This window comes from Camelus ferus, chromosome 28 (genome assembly GCF_009834535.1).
Source record: "Camelus ferus isolate YT-003-E chromosome 28, BCGSAC_Cfer_1.0, whole genome shotgun sequence".
Classification (NCBI taxonomy): domain Eukaryota; kingdom Metazoa; phylum Chordata; class Mammalia; order Artiodactyla; family Camelidae; genus Camelus; species Camelus ferus.
In genome coordinates, this window is record NC_045723.1 from 7848952 (window position 1) to 7869706 (window position 20755).

General features: G+C 41.7%; 1 protein-coding gene across 1 annotated transcript in view; it reads right to left on the reverse strand.

Annotated features, from left to right (window-relative positions):
* Positions 1-20755, reverse strand: part of DNAH6 (dynein axonemal heavy chain 6) — a 150317-nt gene that overhangs the window by 69264 nt on the left and 60298 nt on the right. Inside the window, exons 33-45 of the mRNA XM_032469656.1 lie at positions 20519-20626; positions 16651-17206; positions 15721-15843; positions 12027-12209; positions 11358-11501; positions 9994-10215; positions 9041-9188; positions 7952-8109; positions 6355-6486; positions 3789-3960; positions 2946-3092; positions 2262-2335; positions 402-556 (exon numbers count right to left, since the gene is read on the reverse strand). Coding sequence (XP_032325547.1) covers positions 402-556; positions 2262-2335; positions 2946-3092; positions 3789-3960; positions 6355-6486; positions 7952-8109; positions 9041-9188; positions 9994-10215; positions 11358-11501; positions 12027-12209; positions 15721-15843; positions 16651-17206; positions 20519-20626 — 2322 coding nt within the window. The remainder of the gene's footprint in view (positions 1-401; positions 557-2261; positions 2336-2945; positions 3093-3788; positions 3961-6354; positions 6487-7951; positions 8110-9040; positions 9189-9993; positions 10216-11357; positions 11502-12026; positions 12210-15720; positions 15844-16650; positions 17207-20518; positions 20627-20755) is intronic.

Here is a 20755-nt window from a genome sequence, read left to right on the forward strand (position 1 = left end):
TTGTAATGAGACAGGACACTTACAAAACAAAGCCAATCTATTAAATATTTAGAAAAATAGGGGGAGGGTGTAGCTCAGTGGTAGAGTGTGTGCCCAGTATGCACAAGGCCCTGGGTTCAACCCCCAGTACCTCCATTAAAGATAAATAAGTAAATAAACCTAATTGCCTCTCCCCCCAAAAAAAAATTAAAAAAAGAAATAACCCCTGAGATTTCACAGAAAGTTCATGACACATGCATTTTAAATATATCAAAAAATAACGTTTAAATTCTAGTGAGATTTGCTAATAGAACTTTGTCCATCTAGCAACCTATTTAAAGACTTGTGTACAACTGAATCCTTACCTTTTAATGCAAAAGAAATTGGATCAATGCATTACTGGGCACTTCATGGCACAATACCTTGAAACATGCTCTATGGCATCTTGGAAGAACACCAACTTTACTTCTTTGGGGTTAATAAGGTTATAATCATCAAGATAGTCCTGCAGAACGTTTGCAATTTTCTCCATATCAGGCATGTCATCATAAATCCGATCACTCTTATCCGCTCCAAACTGTAAGGTGATTCATTGGAGAAGAACCAATTTGGATCAATTCTGATGTATAAATATATATAATACACGTAACCTTAGGAGACAACATTGTTTTATTTATGTTTCTATTTAATCAGTCACTTAAGTATGCTAGCAGGGCTTCAAAACCAAGGAAATAGGATTAAATTACATCAGATTTTCATGGCTAGTTAAAAAATCCATTTAATTTAACCTCTTCAAGTGGCATGTTGGAATTTCAATGACCTTTGCAATAAAATTCACACAGGAGCTCAGAAATGGTTTTCAAAGTTTTCTCACATTACTCTGGTTTTATACTTTTGCTCTTAGGCTGTTGGCATCAGAAAAGCGAAATCGTTGAACATTATGAATGGCAGACTGTGGTGGTTATAAAAAAAATCATGTCAGAACTATATGTAGTTTTTACACAGAAGTCATTTAACTAATCATTGAGAAAGATATTTTGTGTAAATTCTAGGAAACTGAGTTCCTGCTGGGACCTACTGATGATGACTTGTTGTGGCTGTGACAACTGCCCCCAGGGGGCACTTTCTTTGGGAACCACTGGCTAAAATCCACAGAGGCAATGGGAGGAGAGCCCAGCACTGCTTTCTGCTTTGCTCCACTCCCTCGTATCATAGTGACATCGCTAGAAACACACAGGAAATAGAATCACCACCTGAAAACAAACTTTGGACTTTGCTTTTAAGAAGACATTTAAATAGATAGAGTTCATACAAATAAATTGCTTATATTATTTTTTTTTAGTTTTCAGGGGTTACCAGAGTCGTGAAGTATTGCATATGTATAATACAAAGATGAGTCCATTCATTTGTTCAAACAGCATTGATTGAGAGCCTGCTGTATACTCAGCTCTGTGCAGGACACTGGGGATTTAGGGTGAACAAAACAGACACGACCCTTCCCTCTCAGAGACGCTGAGAATGCGGTTCCCACACAAGAGCCGACGTGGTCAGACCAGATGGCTGCCTGTGACCGCAGGCCGGGCGGTTAGACAGAAGTCTTTTAACCTAGAACGAGGTTCATTCATCTAGGGTAAGTCTGTTCTAGGGAGATCTAGAGGGTAAAATTAGGGTGTGAGCATAGACGTTATGGCGGGGACAGACTTGAGGAATTTAATATGAGGAAAACTCTCCTACTAACTGGAGCTACCCTGCAAGGAAGAAGGCAGCACTGCTTACTAACCGGCTTCCCAGGCCTGGAAACGTGCGAGCGGATGCTGAAGAGCTACACAGGCCCTTGTAAAGGGGATCCCAGCCCTGAGTTAAGAGACTACACCTCTTTGCTTCCTTCCAAACTGAATCCCCGATGGGTCTCTGATTCAAACTATTACCAGAATGAATGTAACTAGATTAGAAGTCAGCAATCTTTTTCTCCAAAGAGCCAGACAGTAGATATTTTAGGCTTTGCAGGGCATACGGTGTCTGTGGCTGCCACCCCACTCTGTCTTCTAGCCAGAAAGCCACCACACAAATAGCACACAGTCGAACGGGCGTGGCTATGTCCCCACAGAACTTCATTTACAAAAATGCGTGGTGGGTGGATCTGGCCTGTGGGACATAGTTTGCTGACCCCCAGTTTAGATCCTTAATCTTCACATGTGCAAAGCTCCTGCAGAATATGAACTTGAACTAGAGAATGGTAAATGCTTTATAACCTTCAAATGTAGTCAGGTCAACGGACTTACCTTAATGAAGTCTCCAAATATGATGGGCCTAGTCAAAAAGTATTCCAGGCCTATTGCAATTCCAAAATGTTTGTCTGTTCAAAAAATAAAGTCAACTTTTAGTATAATGATAAGCTTGAACGCAGGATATTAATGATATAATATACATAATTATAACAACCATTACTTTACTTAGAAGCCTTAACATAAGTATACATGAAACTGAGAGAAAGCCGTGTTAATACCAGAACACTTCAGTTTGATTATCCCCCGGATCTAAGATTCAGAATATTTAAAATTAATAAACATTTTATTAAATAACAGATATTGAATACATATGAATAAATCAGAAGTACTTTAGAAATATCCTGGCTTCCTAGCAGACAAAATGCTGTTTTTTTCTGCTTTCTCTCCTCTACTTAAAATTCCATACAGTATTAAGAATATCAAACCTTCCTGAATTTCCATAAAATGATTTTCACAATATTTCATATGTTGTTCTATATTTGGGTCATTGAAGAAAAAAAACTTTTACTCATCAATGACTACGGTTCATCTTGCTCATTTTAATTTTCCTTTTAGGAACCCAGTTGCGTCTCCCCGGTGGTCTAATGGCTAGGATTAGAACCCAAATTGCTTTTCTACTCAAAAAAAAAAAAAAAAAGAAAAGAAAGAAAGAACGGCTGAATAAAGGTTGATATTTACTGGCCATTTCTGTCAAAATAACATGGAAATAGTGCTTATCTTCATTATTAATCAAACGATCATGGAAGACTCTTTGACATTCATGGCAAAAGAGTCTAAATATCTGTAATTCTTCTCTTATTGTTCCTGGATCACACTGGAGGATACCTGTTTTTTTAAGAAAAGAAGAAAAATAGCTGAATTAACCAGAAAATCCTGAAGTCCAGCTTTACCCCCACACTCCCAGGAATGAGTGGTCCCCCAGTGGACATACACATATACACACACATGACAATGGTGAAAGCAAAGCTGGGACACATTATCAGTGAAAACGGGGAGGGTAGCAGAAGCAGGGTATGTGGCCTAAAGACAGTTCTTTTTTAAGATGAGAGGTGTTACAGCAGGTTTATATGCTGTTATGCATGACCCAACAGAAGAGGAAGCACGGACAATGCGGAAGAGAAGTAGGAAATGTTAAGAGCAAACTCCTCGCGTAGGCAGGAGGGGATGGGGCTCAGCACCAGAGGGAGTACTGGCATACGAGAGGGGCAGGGACAGCCAGGACCACTGCAGTAGGAAGGCAGGCAGATGCGGGTCGTCTGGGAGATTTGGAAGAGGAGGCAGTTCTGGTTTGATTGCTTGTTTTTTCAGTGAAAAAGAAGACAGGCCATCAGCTGGGAGTGAGAAATGGGAGTGTGGCTTGAAGTAGTCAGCCTGGGGCCGGGGTGGAAGGTGACTTGAACATGGGGTGGGATTTCCAGACACGTCACTGACATCCATGTACATACTCCTCTCCTGAGAGATCTGGGGTGGGTGGAAATGAAAGGAGGGGGCAGGCCAGGCCATGTGGGCTCCATACACTACCTTGCACACATTTGGATAAATCCCTCAAGTTAAAGACGTAATGGGACTTGGCCGGTGTTGGCAGGAGATCAATGCTCATTCTGTTATAGATCTCGACTGAGGCTTCTACAATGTTTGATGCAGTCTGCTTTACAGCTGGTAGGAAGTCACTCAGGAAGCCACTGAGGATGGCCTAGAACCAGAAACATAACATGAGAGCGTCAGAGTTTTTTTTTTTTTTAACCAAAATTTATCTTTCAAAAACTCCGGATCTGATGACACTTCCTCTAGCAGTAAGCAGAAAGCCAAATTCCAACGTGAGGACAAGCGGGTGCCAGGACTCTTCATTTCAGAGTCTGTTCTCCAGAATGGACTCACTCCTGTCTCCATGACTGTCTGGTGAGGCCTGAGCAGCATTCACATCTGAGGCGTGGACTTGCCATGAACCCACTTCCCAAGTAATTTAGACCTCTGCTCGCTGTGGGCCCAGAGGGTCTTCATGGAGTGCCGGAGTTATCTGGGAATGACCCGAAGTCCTCTCTCTGATCTTTATGGGTGAATGACCAACAGCTCCGCAGACTTTCATCTTCATGTATATTGAAAGTGCAGCTTACTGGTAGCTACGAACTCCCCACCCTTCTGCCTCCCCGTCTTGGTGCACGGCCCCGCCCTCCACTCAGATCAGGAACTTGACGGTCTCTTTTCACACCTGCCACTCTCTGTCCCCTGCAGTCAACCTTGAATACATTTCTTGAATCTGTCTGCGTCCTTCTGTTTTCTGATGTCACTCCATCCCAGCCCCGACTCTCTTCCATCTGGGCTTCTTCACTCCCTCCTTCACTCACTGGCCTCTCCATTTCCACTCTTGTCTTCCTTCTGTTTCCATGAATCAGTCCCGCACTCCCCTGTCAGTGCGGGCTCTGCCCCCACGCAGCCTCCTCCCTACCCTCTCTCCCCACTGCTCCCTGTGCCCGGAGCAGTGTGCAAATTCAGTACTTTATCATCAGTCCTAAGTTACCTGGGACACGCCCCTCAGCACCGATCACATCACAAAGTGTGTCCAGAGGGCATGGTTGGAATCACTCATTTCAAACTTTAGAATAAAAGGTTCTCAAACAAAAAAGTCTTGGAATACCAGTGCTGGTCCATGTACCCGCTTCACATCATGTTCTTTACTTGCTGCTTAACTATGGGAGCCAACATCCTATCCTTTCACATTCTCAAGCACTCTCTGAAAGGTTTGCAAAATGTGGCCGTTCTTACACATCCTGTTGGCATCAGCACTTAAACAACTTATTGGAACTACCTCAAATTTATTAGAAATAATTTTCCACGGATATAAGCTCTTTCAATATGGAAACCACTTTCCATGTACTGACGGCTGTGCACGAGCGGGTTCTGCTCCTTCCTCTCCTCGAGGAGGGAGGGCCCGGCTGGAAGGAGAGGCTGACGCTGGTGAGTGCAGAGGCTCACTTAACGCCCCCACCACTGGGCCTCTTCGGCTCCTGGGTGATTACCGCCAAGGTCAGCCTCCCCAGACCAGTCACCCGTCTTATCCGACCTGCACACCCCCTTTGCCATTTCCTGACTCTGTGACCTCATTCATCCACGTGTCTGTTCCTCCCAGTCAGTTCCCACCCCACAGCACTCAGCTCAGTCTCCTCTGAGCATCTTTGTGTGTGTGTGTGTGTGTGTTTGTGTGTGTTATGTTTTCATTTTTTTAAATTACTTTTCTGATATATTTTTATTGCAGTATAGTTAGTTTGCAGTGTTGTGTCAGTTTCTGGTGTACAGCACAGCGCTTCAGTCGTACAGGAACACACATATATTCACTTTCATATTCTTTTTCACCATAAGTTACTACAAGACATTGAATATAGTTCCCTGTGCTGCACAGTAGAAACTTGTCTATCCATTTCATATACAGTAGTTTGCATCTGCAAATCTCTGAGCACCTCGCTGGCCGGTTAGGGCATCCCCGCTCTGCTCAGGCTGCTACATGCTCTCCCATCGCTCTATTCAGAATAATGCCTCACACTTGCTGGACACGTCTGCTGAGCCCTACAGGGCAGACACAGTTATTTCCCCACTTAAAGGAGGAGGAAGTGGCCCCTTGGAGAAATTTGTACAGATGGAAGAAATATGGCTGCTTGTTTTCGTTGGAGCTGGTGGCTGCAGCGCTGGTGAATTCCGGGTTAGGTGGGCTGAGCTTGGGCTCGCTGGGTTATTGGGGGTGGCGTCTGGTGGGCAAGTGGACCCAGACGTGGCGGTCAGAGGGGAGATGAGCACAGAGTTGGGGGCTGGTAGTGGACGAGATCTGCTGGGCGTCCAGGGCTCAGGGGACAGCCTTCCTTACAGGTAGGGGCTGTGTTTTGACAACTCTAAAGCCATCTCTGAGCCCACAAACACAGAAGGCTGTGATGCAAATGCCTGTCGGCTGGTGCCCAGGTGGCCCTGGGTTTACTGGGTTTCTGCTTAGGGAAGGCTGGGGGTGCTCCGTGGAAACACAAGACTCTTCTGATTGTGCAAGTCTTGGAACAAATATGTTTTCTTTTCCCCTCCTGCCCAAGGTTAAACCCACACTCACCTGGAAAATCTGTTTCAGACTGTGCTCCGAGGGCACGGGGAGGCAGAGCACGCTGAAGTGTCGGATGAAGCGGGGGGTCACGGGGTTCCGGCCGCCGCCCGGGGGTGCGCACGCAGATACGATCGTCACATCCTGTAAGGAGAGAAAGCCACTCAGGTCACCCAGCAGAGGAGGAGATGGCGTCTGCCTGTCCCAATGGCAGGACTCAGAACCAATGATCCTGGAGGACCTACCACTGACAGCATTGTGTTACGTTTCCAACACGTTATCTGACTTCATTGTCACAACCACCTCCGGAGATTACTGTTGTCCTTTCTACCGTGCACATGAAAAAAACCAAGGCCCTGGGTGGTTCAACAAATTGCTAACTTATTGCTCATAAGGTCACACAGCTAACTCATCTACCTTGTATAAATACTCCCATGTAAAAATGTAATCTCAAAAATTTTAAGAATGTGTACCTTAGATGAAAAGACACTCATTCAGCAAATACTAAGTATAGTCAATTCTTGTCATTTGTGGTAGGTACAGTCTATGAAATTGCCAGGAACCCTGAATTAATGCACCCGGAACCACTGTTCCTAAGGGAAATACAGGGTTACGTTCCCTGCCAGCCTCTGGTCGGAACACTTTCAACTGATGGATACGTGATGTTGCAGTTGCCTCTGGTCTTGCCTCCTCTCTAGTCCACACCTCCCCAGCAGCCCAGGGGATCGCTCTGTAACGTTTCCATCAGAGGCTCCCCATCTCTGAGAGGATAAATCCGCATTCCTCCTCATGGCACCACGGCCCCCTGGGCTGACATCTGCATCCTTGGCTGCTTCAGCGCTCACAGTCCACACTACTCTGAGATGCAAACACTCCCCTTCCTTGCTTTGCCCTGCCCTGCCCGCAAAATCCTGTTCTGACATCACCTCTTCCAGGAAGGATTCTCTCATCATCAGCCCAGCACCCGCCCCCACCTCCTTCCGGTCTCTCTCCACTTCTCACCCTGCATTAAACACATGTTCATCCATCTCTCAAAGCTGGGCCCCCCAGGGGGCCGGGAGGTCTCCCTCGTCCATGCACCTCATGAATCAAGCAGGGCGAGAATCCACATGGACTGAATGAACTGAGCCACACGGAAGAGACACTGACGCCGCACGTCATGGGCTGAACTACGTCTCCTTCTCCACCTCCCCCTGGCCAATCACATACTGAAGCCCTGACCCCCAGCGTCCCATTGTGACTGTATCTGCATACAGGGCATTTCAAGAGCTAATTTAGTCACAACAAGGCCATAGGTGAGCCCTAATCCAGGATGACTGGTGTCCTTTCAAGAAGAGGAGATTCGGACACAGCTGGACACAGAGGGAAGGTCGTAAGACACAGGGAGAGCACAGCCACCTACAAACCAAGGACAGAGACCCCAGAGTAAACCAATCTGTGACACCTTGACCCTGGACTTCCAGCTTCTACAACTGTAAGAAAATAAATGTCTGTTGTGTGAGTCACCCACCCTGCCGCACTTTGTTGTGGTAAGTCTGGCAAACGACTACGCTAAACTTGACAGCCGTTTAAATTTGAGCACGCAAAGCAATCTGAAGCCCAAAGTAACCTGTATGTCTTTCCAAAAGAGCTTGTTTCTGTCGTAAAATCCACCAAAATCTTGATATTGCCGGAGCAGCTCAATGGGAGGCTGAGAGCCATAGCGATCCAGTCTGGGCATGTTTAAGTCGTCAACAAAAATCACGACTCGCTTGTTTCCCGGTGCTCCTAGGGAGGTAGATAGCGTGAATTTAAGAATCACGACTCGCCCCTGGGAAACGTCAGGCAGGTGAGGCTTCGGGCTCAGTGAACACGGTGAACACCGTGTGGGGAGCTCAGCTCCTCTCGCAGAGTGAGGAGGGCCCCAGCACGGTCGTGTCTTGAGGAGGAGAGACGCCTCTGGTCCCGTCCAGGCCCCTGCAGGGAGCTGTGGGCACGGCCGGGACGTCCACACTGTCAGGGGCTCCCTCACCCTCGTCATCCCTCCGCGGTGCGGGATGATGCCATTTGGACCAGGCTCAAGGTAACTATAAGTGACCTAAAGTTATGCTCTTTATCTGCGTGGTTAATAAGGAAGGATGAGGGCGATGCCACAAAACCTGGCTCAGAGCACAGATGGAAGGAACAGCCACAAAACTTCCACACTTGCTCCCTACGGAGCTCAGATGACTCAACGCACCAGATATAAAGAGGTTTGTTTGTTTATTTTAAATAAAGGGAACTGTAGTCAATATCTTGTAGTAAACTATGATGAAAAAGAATATGAAAACGAATATATGTCTGTACGTGGATGACTGAAACATGATGCTGTACACCAGAAACTGATACAATATTGTAAACTGACTATAGTTCAATTAAAGAAAGAAAAAAAGAAAAATCAGTGCAGGTTTGAAAGCAGAGCCCAAGTGGAGAGGGAGAGCCAGAGAGAGGCAGGGACTGAAGATTTGTTGAGTTGAAGGTGATCGGAATAAACCACTCACTTGCTAACAGGAAGATACCTTGATACATAGCACAGGAAAGAACACATGAACAGAGTTACCTTTACAAATAAACTGAGCAAAAAAAATACCCAGTTGTAACTTTATTACATGCACTGTTTTTGTGACTTTATTAGCATAATAAAAATTTGTGTGGGACAAATGACAACAATAATTCTTACCTAGAATATTTTTTCTTTTCCTCTCCAGTTTGGACTCAATGATCTCTTGTGTTCTTGCCGATGAAGTTTGAGCGGAAAAATTTAGATACACAGGAACATAGCCAGCTGATTCTTGAATTCTATTTAACAGTCCTTTTGCAATAACAGACTTTAAATTGTAAAAAAATATGTTAACTGATTTCACGTTCAGTATAGTATCTTTTCAATTGTCTCTGTCAGTAATAATCCAGTACAATGAGGAAGAAACAGGACAAAAGGAGAGAGGCTGAAGCCAGACTGAAATGTCTGCCTTCCTCTTCCTGGAAATTCATTTTAATTAGATTTATCAGATCTAAAGAAATACTTTAATCAGATCTATCTCAGCAAAAAATTTTATTTCAGTTTCATACCAAGATCCGTCTTGGTTACTATCCAAGTTGGTGTGGTAACAGGAGCCAGAAACTCAGAAATAATTTAGAAGGGAAACAGCGAGTCTCTGTTTATGTGGACCTCCACCCAAACCAACAAGACCAGTCAGCATTTTCCCTCTACTTTTTCTACACATCATTGCTGTGTTAAGAAGTAAATGGGCAGGAGGTAACAGACTGACCTTCATCAGTAATCCACTGGGGGCACAAACCACCTTGACCGATTCCCACCCTAACCCCACGCTGACCCACAGTGGCAGCCCCAGAAATTCTAAGCGACACCACATAAATGCCCGCAAACACAAAAGCTTGGCCCACAGGGTCCTCTGGCTTATGTATTAATGACGCCACGGGTTTATTCAGACAGTGGCAAACCATAGAGTGGGTATGGATTCAGCGTAGTTAGACTCTTCCTGGAAAAAAGCGATCAAAATTCAAAATCCCCCGGGGAAATAAGGCACTGATAAATCATACGAGTATTTACAAAGCTAGGTCCCTCACGCCCTCATTGTGGACAGACCTTCTCGTCTGACGTAGGAGTCCTACCTTGCCAACTCCAGTTATTCCAGTGAACAGCACCGAGTGCCTGACTGCCAGGAGTTTTTCCATCAGATACCCAAAGCGCACCGTGTCAGCCGTGGGGACAAGCATCTCAAAAAAGGGGATATCTCGGCTGTACTTGAAGGTGGGTATGATTCGTTCCCAGGGATCCAGCCGTTTGGTGTCAAAGTCCATGTGAATGCTCCACAGGTCGCCGGAACTGGGAAGCTAGGGTGCAAAATTAAACACCACTTTCGACAGGATTGACACACGGCAGCAGAAACACTCATAGGAACAAAGACAGTCATAGAATAAGGATGGATCTGGATTTGTTTCTTTGTAGAGAAATGGTTGTTGGAGTACCAGACTCCAATTCTTTAACAGAACCAAGCAATACAATACGTTGAACCTGACAGACTGACTATAAAACCCCCTGTTAGACTTGTAAAGTGTTTTCAATTCAGTCCATGATTCAGGGGCTCACTCCATGCCAAATACTGTGCTCGGTGCTGGAGGAAAATGCGGAAAGAGGACCCGCCTCGCCTTCAAAGACCTCGTAATCGACACAAGCACACTAATGATTGCTCGTGGAGAAATAAGGGTTCCGACGGAGCTCAGTACATTCGCAACGGAGGGATGGCTCATCCTCCTTGCAGGGGAGCTGTGCTGATGGCTAGAGATTTAGAAGGGGTTCTAGGGGATGGCCATGCTACAACTCGGACTTGAAAGACAAGCAGGAGTCAGACAGGCAAAGAAGGGATGAGACAGGGATGGGGAAGGAAGGGTCAAGGTGTAGGCTAAGCAGACAGGCCTGGAAGCCATGGAAAGTGCCATTCACGTTGGGAACTATAAGAGGTAAGTCTAGAAACACAGGTGGGGCCAAGTTATGAAAAGCCTCACTTATTAGAGAGCCTGCAGCAAGGGTTCAGTGAAGAATTCTGAGTCTGTCTCTCTGTCTTAAATTCCCAGTTGTCCTCAATCTGATCTTAACAGTGAGGTACCTGGTTGCCATTATCTTCAATATACTGATTCATTCGCTCAATCTTAGAACGTACAGAAAGTCGTTTCAGAATCGCTAAACCAGGGCACCATGAAAAAATAAATTTACTAACTAGAACTCAATGTTTCTGTTTACAATAGGACGTTTTCATACACTTTTATACCTTACTTTCTTCATGTGGTCAGGAGAGAACTCCTAAAAACTTAAAAAAAGTAAGTGTTATCCATGGTCTAAAAAAGTAAATAATTTTAGAAACCCTTTTAAATGAAGAATTAAGATTTATAGTAGAACTAAGGCTTTTAAAGTTTTAGTCTTAAAATTTAATTTTAATGATTCAGAGTTACTATGTTTACATGTATTTGGTTCTTACCCTGGCATCAGGATTATCATCAAATTGTGTCCTAATAAATGTGTCAAAAGAATCCCAGTAGTTTTCAGTTAAATTTCCGCCTAGAGACCATACGTAACAGAATATAAAAGTCTGACACAGTATAGTGTTCAGTTTTGTTTGCTCCTGAAAGAACAAAGAGAAAGAGTTTCAATAGTTCACATGTTAACATAAAAAGAAGTCTAAATTGCAATGTATAAAGACTTTTCTTTTGTGTAGGCGCATGCATTTTTAAAAGGGCACACTGTACGTTTTTTATATTCCATTCAATGGTTCCCACAGTGATGTTTTATTGTAGTATAAATACTCTGATGAGAAAATGAGTGGCGAGGAGCATGTGAAACAAAAGCTCAAGGTTATCTTTCAACTATTATAACTATGTCTATCCCCACATGAAGGTGTTTAAGGAGACACACATTAGGAACACGTTATAGACTGTGAGGGAATTTAAAAATTGAGTTTAAGATAAACTATGGGCTAGAATTCCTTCCAAATCTGAGATTCTACAAATCTACTCATAGTCATTAATCCCCTAAAAAATTAACTTGAGAATCAAACAGTCGTACGATGGAAAGTCTGTGGTTATTTATTTGCAAAGCATCCATCGGTAATCCCACTTTCCCAGTTTTACAGCAACAAGACCCTGCCTACCACTGTCAAATTGATTCCATCTCTCCCAAGCATCAGAGACTCCAGTAAGCAACAGAGTGTGGTAACTTTGCTGATGTCCACTTGCGGGATTGCTTGGCTGCACTTTTTATTGATAAAATTTAAACCATCATCAACGTAACGCTGGAAAAGATTCAATATATACCCTTGGGTTTCTTCATTCAGCTGAAAAGTAAACAAATGAATGATATTTTAGCAAGAGCAGATAAAATATATAATGAAGTTCAAAAAGGGTTTGTTTACACTTGTAAGTTGCAGTATAGCCTGTGACTTAGATTGAAGGCAATAAGCATCATAAGATATGAGGCAAGTTAAATTAAAAAAAAAAAACCCTCTGTGGCTTGGAAGGGCCACAAGGGGGAGAGGCTGGGTAGCTGATGATGTCCTACATCTTGATCTGGTAATGGGCCCACAGGTGTTTATTTTATAATCCTTTGTTAAACTGTCAGTATATATTTCATGCAGTCTTCTGTACTGATGATATGTCTCACAATTAAGAGCAATAAAAAAGAAGTACAAAATGAAACATTTAAAATATCTATGTAAGGTAAAGGACTAATTCCTAAAGATTTAAAAAAGAATGTTGCCCCTTTTACCACTTCTTTTAACATTGTACTAAAAGTCTTAGTTAATACAATAGGGCAATAAAAGGAAATAAAAAGTATACAGATTGGGAAGAAAGAAGAAAACTCTCTGTTTACAGATGACATGATTATCTACATAGAAAATCCCAAAGAACCGACTGAAAACTCCTGGAACAAGTCAGTTGTTACAGCAAAGTTGTACAAGACAAGGTTCACATGCAAAAGCCAATCGCTTTCTTACATGCCAAAAATGAGTAATTAGAATTTGAACTAAAAAATACAGCATCATTTACATAAGTACCAAAAAATAAAACACGGAGGTGTATTTCTAACAAAATACGTACAAGATTTATATGAGAAAAACTACAAGATTCTGATGAAAGAAACCAAAGAAGATCTAAGTAAGTGGACAGATGGCTCACGCGCACGGACAGGAAGACCCAATATTGTGAGGATGTTAGTCATTCCTAACTTATCTATAGGTTTGATGCGATGGGTGAAAACACCAGTAAGTTACTTTGTGGGTATCAACGAGCTGAGTCTAACGTTTACACGGAGAGGGAAGAAGACCCAGAATAGTGAACGCAACATTAGGGAACCAGTTTGGAGGGCTGATACCGCCCCACGTCAAGACTCACTGTAAAGCCACAGTGATCAAGACAGGGCGGTACTGGCAAAGAACTGACAAACAGATTAATGGAACAAGAGGGAGATCCCAGAAATAGACTCATACAAATATGGTCAACTGATCTTTGACAAAGGGACAAAGGCAATCCAATGGAGAGGGGACAGTGTTTCCAACAATGGTGCTGGAGTTGGACGTCCACATGGTAAAAAAAAAAAAAAAAGAATCTAGACACTGATCTTACGCTTTTCACAAAAATTAACTCAAAATGGATCATAAACCTCAATGTAAAAATGCAAAACCATAAAACTTCTAGAAGACAACAGAGGAGAATATTTTGGTGACAGGTTTGGAAATGAGGTTTTAGATCTAACAACAAAAGCACAATCTGTGAAAGGAAAATTGGTAAATTAGCTTTCATTAAAATTAAAAAGCTGTATGCTGTGAAAGACACTGTTAAGAGAATGGGAAGACAAGCCAGACTGGGAGAAAATATTTGCAAAAGACATATCTGATAAAGAATTTGTATCCAAAATACATAAGGAACTCTCAAAACTCAATAATAAGATGACCCAATAAAAAGTAGGCAAAGGATTTGAACAGCAACCTCATCAAAGAAGATGTATAGATGGCAAATAAACAATATAAAAGCCATTCAACATCATATATCACAAAACAGCACATTAAAACAACAATGAGATGCCACTACATGCCTATTAGAACGGCTCAAGTCTCAAACACCTCACCACCAAATGCTAGTGAGGATATGGAGCAACAGGAACTCTCATTGATGGCTGGTGGGGGTGCAACAAGGCACAACCACCTTGGAAGACACACCGACAGCTTCTTACAAAGCTAAACGTAATTCTGCCACATGATCCAGCAATCACAGTCCTAGGTATTTACCCAAATGAGTTGAAAACTTACACCTACACGAAAAGCCGTATGTGGCTGTTTATAGGAGCTTTATTCATAATCGCTAAACCCTGGAAACTTTGAGATATCCTTCAGTAAGTGCATGGATAAACTTGGTAAATGCACACCATGGACTATTATTCAGTGTCCCAAAGAAATGAGCTCTCAAGCCACAGAAAGACATGAAGGAATCCTGAGTGCGTATTACTAAGTGAAAGATGTCAATCTGAAAATACACTGTATCGTTCCAGCTATATGACATTCCGGAAAAGGGAAAGCTATGGAGACAGTAAAACAACCAGCGGTTGCCAGGGGTTGGGGGAGGGTATGGAGGGATGAACAGGTGGAGGACAGATTTTTAAGGCAGCGAGACTATTTTGTATACTATAACAGTGGATACACGATAGTGTTCGTTTATCAAAACTCACAGAGTGGCACAACACAGAGTGAACCGTAATGTAAACTGTGGACTTCAGTTAATAAGAACACATCAGTGTTGGTTCATCAATTTTAACAGATGTGCCAACCACACCAATGCAAAATGCTGGTAATAGAGGAAACTATGTTTGGAGGAGAGAAAGCGTATGAGAACTCTCTGTACGTTCTGTTACATTTTTCTATAAACCTAAAACTGCTCTAAATAAAAATAAAGGTAAATCAAAAATTTAAAAAGTCTATTAGAAAACGGAATTCAGGAACATTTAACATCTTACGGCAGCCCATGATGAAGTCTCAACTCTGAGCATTACTGCTTGCGTCAGGCTACTCTGAGAGTAGACCACAATGTTCTTAAAATGTTGACGCCTAAGAATGAAGAAAACAATATAGTCTTCTGACTCATCTTTGGAGCGGGAGAGGCAGAAGGATGATGCTTTCTTGGAGCGGGGTTTGAGATGAGATGGGGCGAAACTGAAAAAGATGGCTTGTTAAGGTAAAGAGGAAGTCTACTTTGGAATGGAGAAGGTACAGAAGATAATATGGAAACGAGCTGTTGTGAATAATAACGTAAAAGCTCTCCTTCACTTTGGGTGGAATGGTACCTCTGATGCCGATGTTAGAATGTGTCTCGGGTAACGGACCTAAGAGTGGGTGGGAAGTGAACTGGTTTCCTCTTCTTTCTGGCTCTCAGTGGTGTTCAGGGCTCCTAAGATCTACAAACAGTGACAGTGCCTGGATTTAAATGCTCTTTTTTCTTCTTGTGCTTCCTTCTCATTATCTCAAGCCTTCTGCAAAGTTTTTTTTTTCAGGGGAAACTCAAGGAAGTGTCTGTGCTTGAATTTGAGAGAACCCAGGCTGGGGAGAAGCCAGGCAGGGTAGGCAGAAGCCAGAGCGAGGAGGCAGGCTGGCAAGTTGAGGAAACAAATAATGACAGGTTTGGGGAATAGGTCACACTCCTGGAGGGTCCCAAGAAATCTCAAGGAGAGGGCTAGGCACAGGGCTGCGGTTCCCTCAGTCAAGCACAGTGAGGCCTTAATCAACTGCCATGTGGACACTCGAGGGTGGGGGGAGTCCAGGCAGACGGAGATAACGGGGAGCGCCCGGCTGCACTTGCTTTTTTAGAAACACTGTTCATCCAGGTTTTGACGTAAGGCATCCACTTCAGCTCATCAGGATCCACAAACACCATCCCACATCTACTGACGGTCGCAGGAGAGGCAACCTTTAGATCTTGCACCTAGAATTGAAGGGAGTTGAACAGGAAATGGTTAATACGATACTCCTTTATCCCCCCAGCTTTAATGTTAATGGTTTACATGTTTGAAATTTAAGTTTACACTGTAAGGATGTGCGTAGAAGAGACCGGAAGGGTTATAAGTAATTAGAAATGGAGAAGGGAAGTTAAGTGAGGCATAGGAGAAAAAAATTCATGTAAGTATAGAAGGATACTGCCAAATCCTTATGGGAGGTACAGCTATTTCCTTTCCCTTCCTTTTGCTTTCTTTTTACCTTTTTTATTCTTATATCCTAGCCTAGCCCAACACCTAGGACACAGCAGGCATTCAATTAACGTTTGATGAATGACTGACTACAGCAGGGGGTGCTATCTTCCATAACACTGTGTAGCTATGTTTGGCTCACATTCCTTTTCCAATTCCATCACCAAATACTCATACCACAGAAGGATGATTTATTCATCTTAAAAATAACAATTATTTTTAACTTGGAGAGCATTTCAAACAGTGTAAAGACATCAATATATATAACTACCTCCAAAGGAAAAGAAACAAGTGCTGGGGAAGCCAGAATTGACTGCATTTCTTGTTTATAGAGAGATGGGAATATTTCAGGGCTTTTGGTTAACAGAATGGACAGTCTATAATCTATTATTATAAAGGACAATTTGACAAGTATTTAGTATGCAAACAAAACATCGTGGTAGGCCTTACAGATAATAAATGATGTATCAGCAAGAGAAAACAATTAACGATGGCATGCCAACGTAATGAACAGTTTCACACTGCAGTAAGGAATATATATTTACCTCAAAAAGCATGTGGATTTGAGGTGTGAGTTTAATCCTCTCACTGTTAGCCAGGCACAGCATCTTGTTATCATCCAAGACTGTGTTCATATTTTCAATCCAAAGAGCATCCACTGGCCCATCACTGATGATCCATTTGTGGTCCTCAGAAGTGTCATTCACAGCTGCTCGGACACTTAGCGCCATCAAACCATCTTTCCACTCCAAGGTTATGTTATTAACTTCACCATACAATTCACCCATTGTAATCGATTTAGGATTAAGAACGTATGTTTTTACTGGTTGGTAAAAGGGATTATCTATACCAAGTTTCCGCAAGTTTCCTAAAGTTTCTGCTAGTATTCGGTAAACTGTGGTCTTGCCACCTCCGGTTGGCCCAACTAACATGACACCATGCCTTACTAGCATAGTTTCATAGAACTGTATCACTTTTTCAACCATACATGTCTCAGGTTGCAGATTTTGTCCATTCATGACATTTATAATTGTTGACTGTAATATTCCATAATCATGTTCTGGAATTTGGACTCCAGGAAAAAGGTCAGATATAATTCCACTGGAAAAAAGAATCAGTTAGAAACCACTGGTCATTGATATTTCCCCATATTTGTTACAGTTAATTGATTAAACATTACCATTGGTTCTATTTTTCTCATTAATCCTTTTTTCTGCAGTCTGAGATTATCCTATGTGTTATACCAGAATCTATCATTTCTCTGAAGTTGTGTATGATTTCGTTTGTTTCCTGAACAGTAGACCAATGTTCTTAAGTATTTTGGGAGATTTTTGAGATTTTTTTTAATTTATGATTTTGTATTATATACAGTACATGGCATGGTATCAAACATACAGAAGGGGATGAATTTATTAGTTTATCTTAAAAATTTTATTTATATCTCAAGAAGAAAAGAGGGAGGACCCAAATAAGCAAAATGAGAAATAAAAGAGGAGACCTACTTAAACTTAAAAGCTGCACAGTAAAGGAAACCACTGACAAAACAAAAAGACAGCCTACTGAATGGGAGAAAATATTTGTCAGTGATATGACTGATAAGGGGTTAATACCTAAAATATATAAACAACTCATACAACTCCATATTAAAAAAACACAATTAAAAAATAAACAGAAAACCTGAATAGACATTTCCCTAAAGAAGAAATACAGATGGCCAACAGGTACATGAGAAGCTGATCAACACTGCCAATCCTCAGAGAAACGCATATCCACACTCCAATGAGGTATCACCTCACACCTGTCAGAATGGCTATCATCAAAAAGACCACAAATAACAAATGTTGGGGAGGATGTGGAGAAAAGGGAGCACTCGTACACTCATGGTGGGAATGTAAACTGATGTAGCCACTATGGAAAACAGTATGTAGGGTCCTTGAAAAACTAAAAATAGAACGACCATAGGATCCAGCAATCCCACTCCTGGGTATATATCCAAAGAAAATAAAAATACTAATTTGAAAAGATGCATGCTCAATGTTCTTAGCAGCATTATTTACAATAGCTGAGATATGGAAACAACTTAAGTATCCATCAACAGATGAATGGATAAAGAATATTTGGTGTATATATATGTGTATATATATACATTGAAATACATTAAAAAGAATGAAAATTTGCCATTTGCAACAATATGGATGGACCTGGAAGGCATTATGCTGAGTGAAATAAGTCAGCTAGAGAAAGACAAACACAGTAGGATATCACTTATATGTGGATTCTAAAAAATAAAGCAAACTAGTGAATGTAACAAAAAAGAAAGAAAAAAGAAAACCAGATCCATTGATAGAGAGAACAAACTTGTGGTTACCAGTAGGGAGAGAGAAGTGGAGAGGGGCAACATAAGGTACGGGATTAAGAGGTACACATTATTATGTGTAAAATAAAAAAGTTACAAGGATATATTGTTCAGCACAGGGAATGTAGCCAATATTTTATAATAACTTTAATGGAGTATAATCTATCAAAACATTCAATCACTATGCTATAGACCTGAAACTAATATAATATTGTAAATCAACTATACTTCAATAAAAAAGAGCAAGAAAAAAAGGTACTGATAATAATATGAGATGGATTTTACAACACTGTGGTAAGAAAGTCTACCTAAGAAGGACAAAAATTTGGTAACTTTAAAAAAAGATGATACAGTGAAAAATAAAAACAAACCAGGAAATACCAAACTTCTGTGAGGCAAAAAGGCTTTATACATAAAGAGTGAGTGATACACTTAGAGAAATATTTCCAAGTTTTATACCAGATAAAGTTTATGAGTTCCCACAAATCACTATGTAAAAGAACATAACAGAATGATGCCCTAAGAAAAATGAATTCAAATGACTAATGAGCATCAGAAATGATGCTCCTTGATACTAATAAAGTAATTTATATTAAAGTAGGCTACTGTTTGGTCTCCCTCTCAAACACATAAAGGGAAAGGGGCATGTTCACAAAACTATTTATATAAATGCAAAATGTCTTTGGAGGCCATACCGACAGGATCTACCTAAATTAAACATGTCCATTCCTGTCTACGACCTAGGGAACACAATTCCCAGAATCTCACTTACAGTAATGTCCTGAATGTGCAAACACAAATGTTTAGGAATTTTCATCGTTGTGGTTTTTTTAAAGTTTATTTAATGAATTTATTTATTTTGGTGGGGGAGGTAATTAGGCTTGTTTAGTATTTATTTATTCTTAGAGGAGGTACTGGGGATTGAACCCACAACCTCATACAGGCCAAGCCGGTGCTCTACCACTTGAGCTATACCCTCCCCCTCATCACTGTGTTCTGCCAAAAGTGAGTAGACACATGTTCTGGGAAACAGGGGATCTGACAGTGGACAAAAAGCACATGGACGTAAAGGACATCCCAGAATGACAGATGTGCCCCAAGGGTAACGGGCAACCAGTGTAGGCTAGAGAGGAGAGCAGAGGGCCCCAAGGAGACAGATTCGACAGAATATTGTGTATAACTGAAGTTTTTTTTTTTTTTTTTGGAGTTTACACTCGCGGAATTTGGAAATGAATTAGTGATCAATTTACAGAAAAGTCGGTAAAGGAATAAAAAACAAAAACTAAGACAGTTAATAAATGCAGGGAAGATAAAAGGCTAGATAATCCAATAACAAGGGAAATGTAGCTCAGCTCTGGGTAATATTTATATCTCTGTAATAAATTCTGGAAATTCTGGATACTTAGCCCCAGTTATGCCACCGTGTGACTCCATAGAGGGGATGGGGGGAGGGGAGGGGGCATGTGCACATCCTCCTCTCTCTGTTAGTGACTTACTAGGTAATACCTAAAGCTGAAAAATCATGAAATGGCACAAACGTGGTCCTATACAACAGGGAGGGAAATAGCAAAATGAAAGAATGAATGGATGAACTGACAAGTGATTGCCTTTGGGAGGTGGGAGCTGGTGAAGGGCAGGGGAGCGCTGTTTTTCCTGAGAGTAATTTTATAACAGCATTGTATTTTTAAAACTACATACATATGTGGCTTGGATAAACATAAAACTAAATAATAAAAGTTGAAATCGATAAAAGCAATCACATTTATGTTGAGGCTCAAATCTGCTTCTTTTGGGTCAGGAACATCTCTTAGTTCAGAAACTTGCAGCCAAATGCTAATAGCATAGTATGCAGCTTGGTGATCAATACTTTGGAAAAAAATAAACAATTGGATTGATGCTAAAATCGGTAGCATCTTTATCTGAAGCTTGCATTTTTAAAACTGCAGTGAAATGATGAGAAAGTTATTACCTTACAAGTGACAGACATATTTGAAGATCAACCACCCTTTACCCTCTACACAGCAGCCAGGCTTTATCAGTAACATCGAGACGTTTACCTGAAGAGAACAGCATCGTCTGCTAGGAATTTTGGCAAATTAGAGTCTCGTAAAGCTCTTATCAACACCACATCTTCACTGAGGTCTGGGTTCTCTCTTTTTAAAGACCTAAATATAAAGGAATAATTCAGATGACATCGTGAAAACATGGTGTCAAATGAGATTTTCCAAATCTGTGGGTGAGGGATTTGGCCTGCAGAAAGGGTGGAGGGCACCCAGTGCAGACTCCTGCCGGAA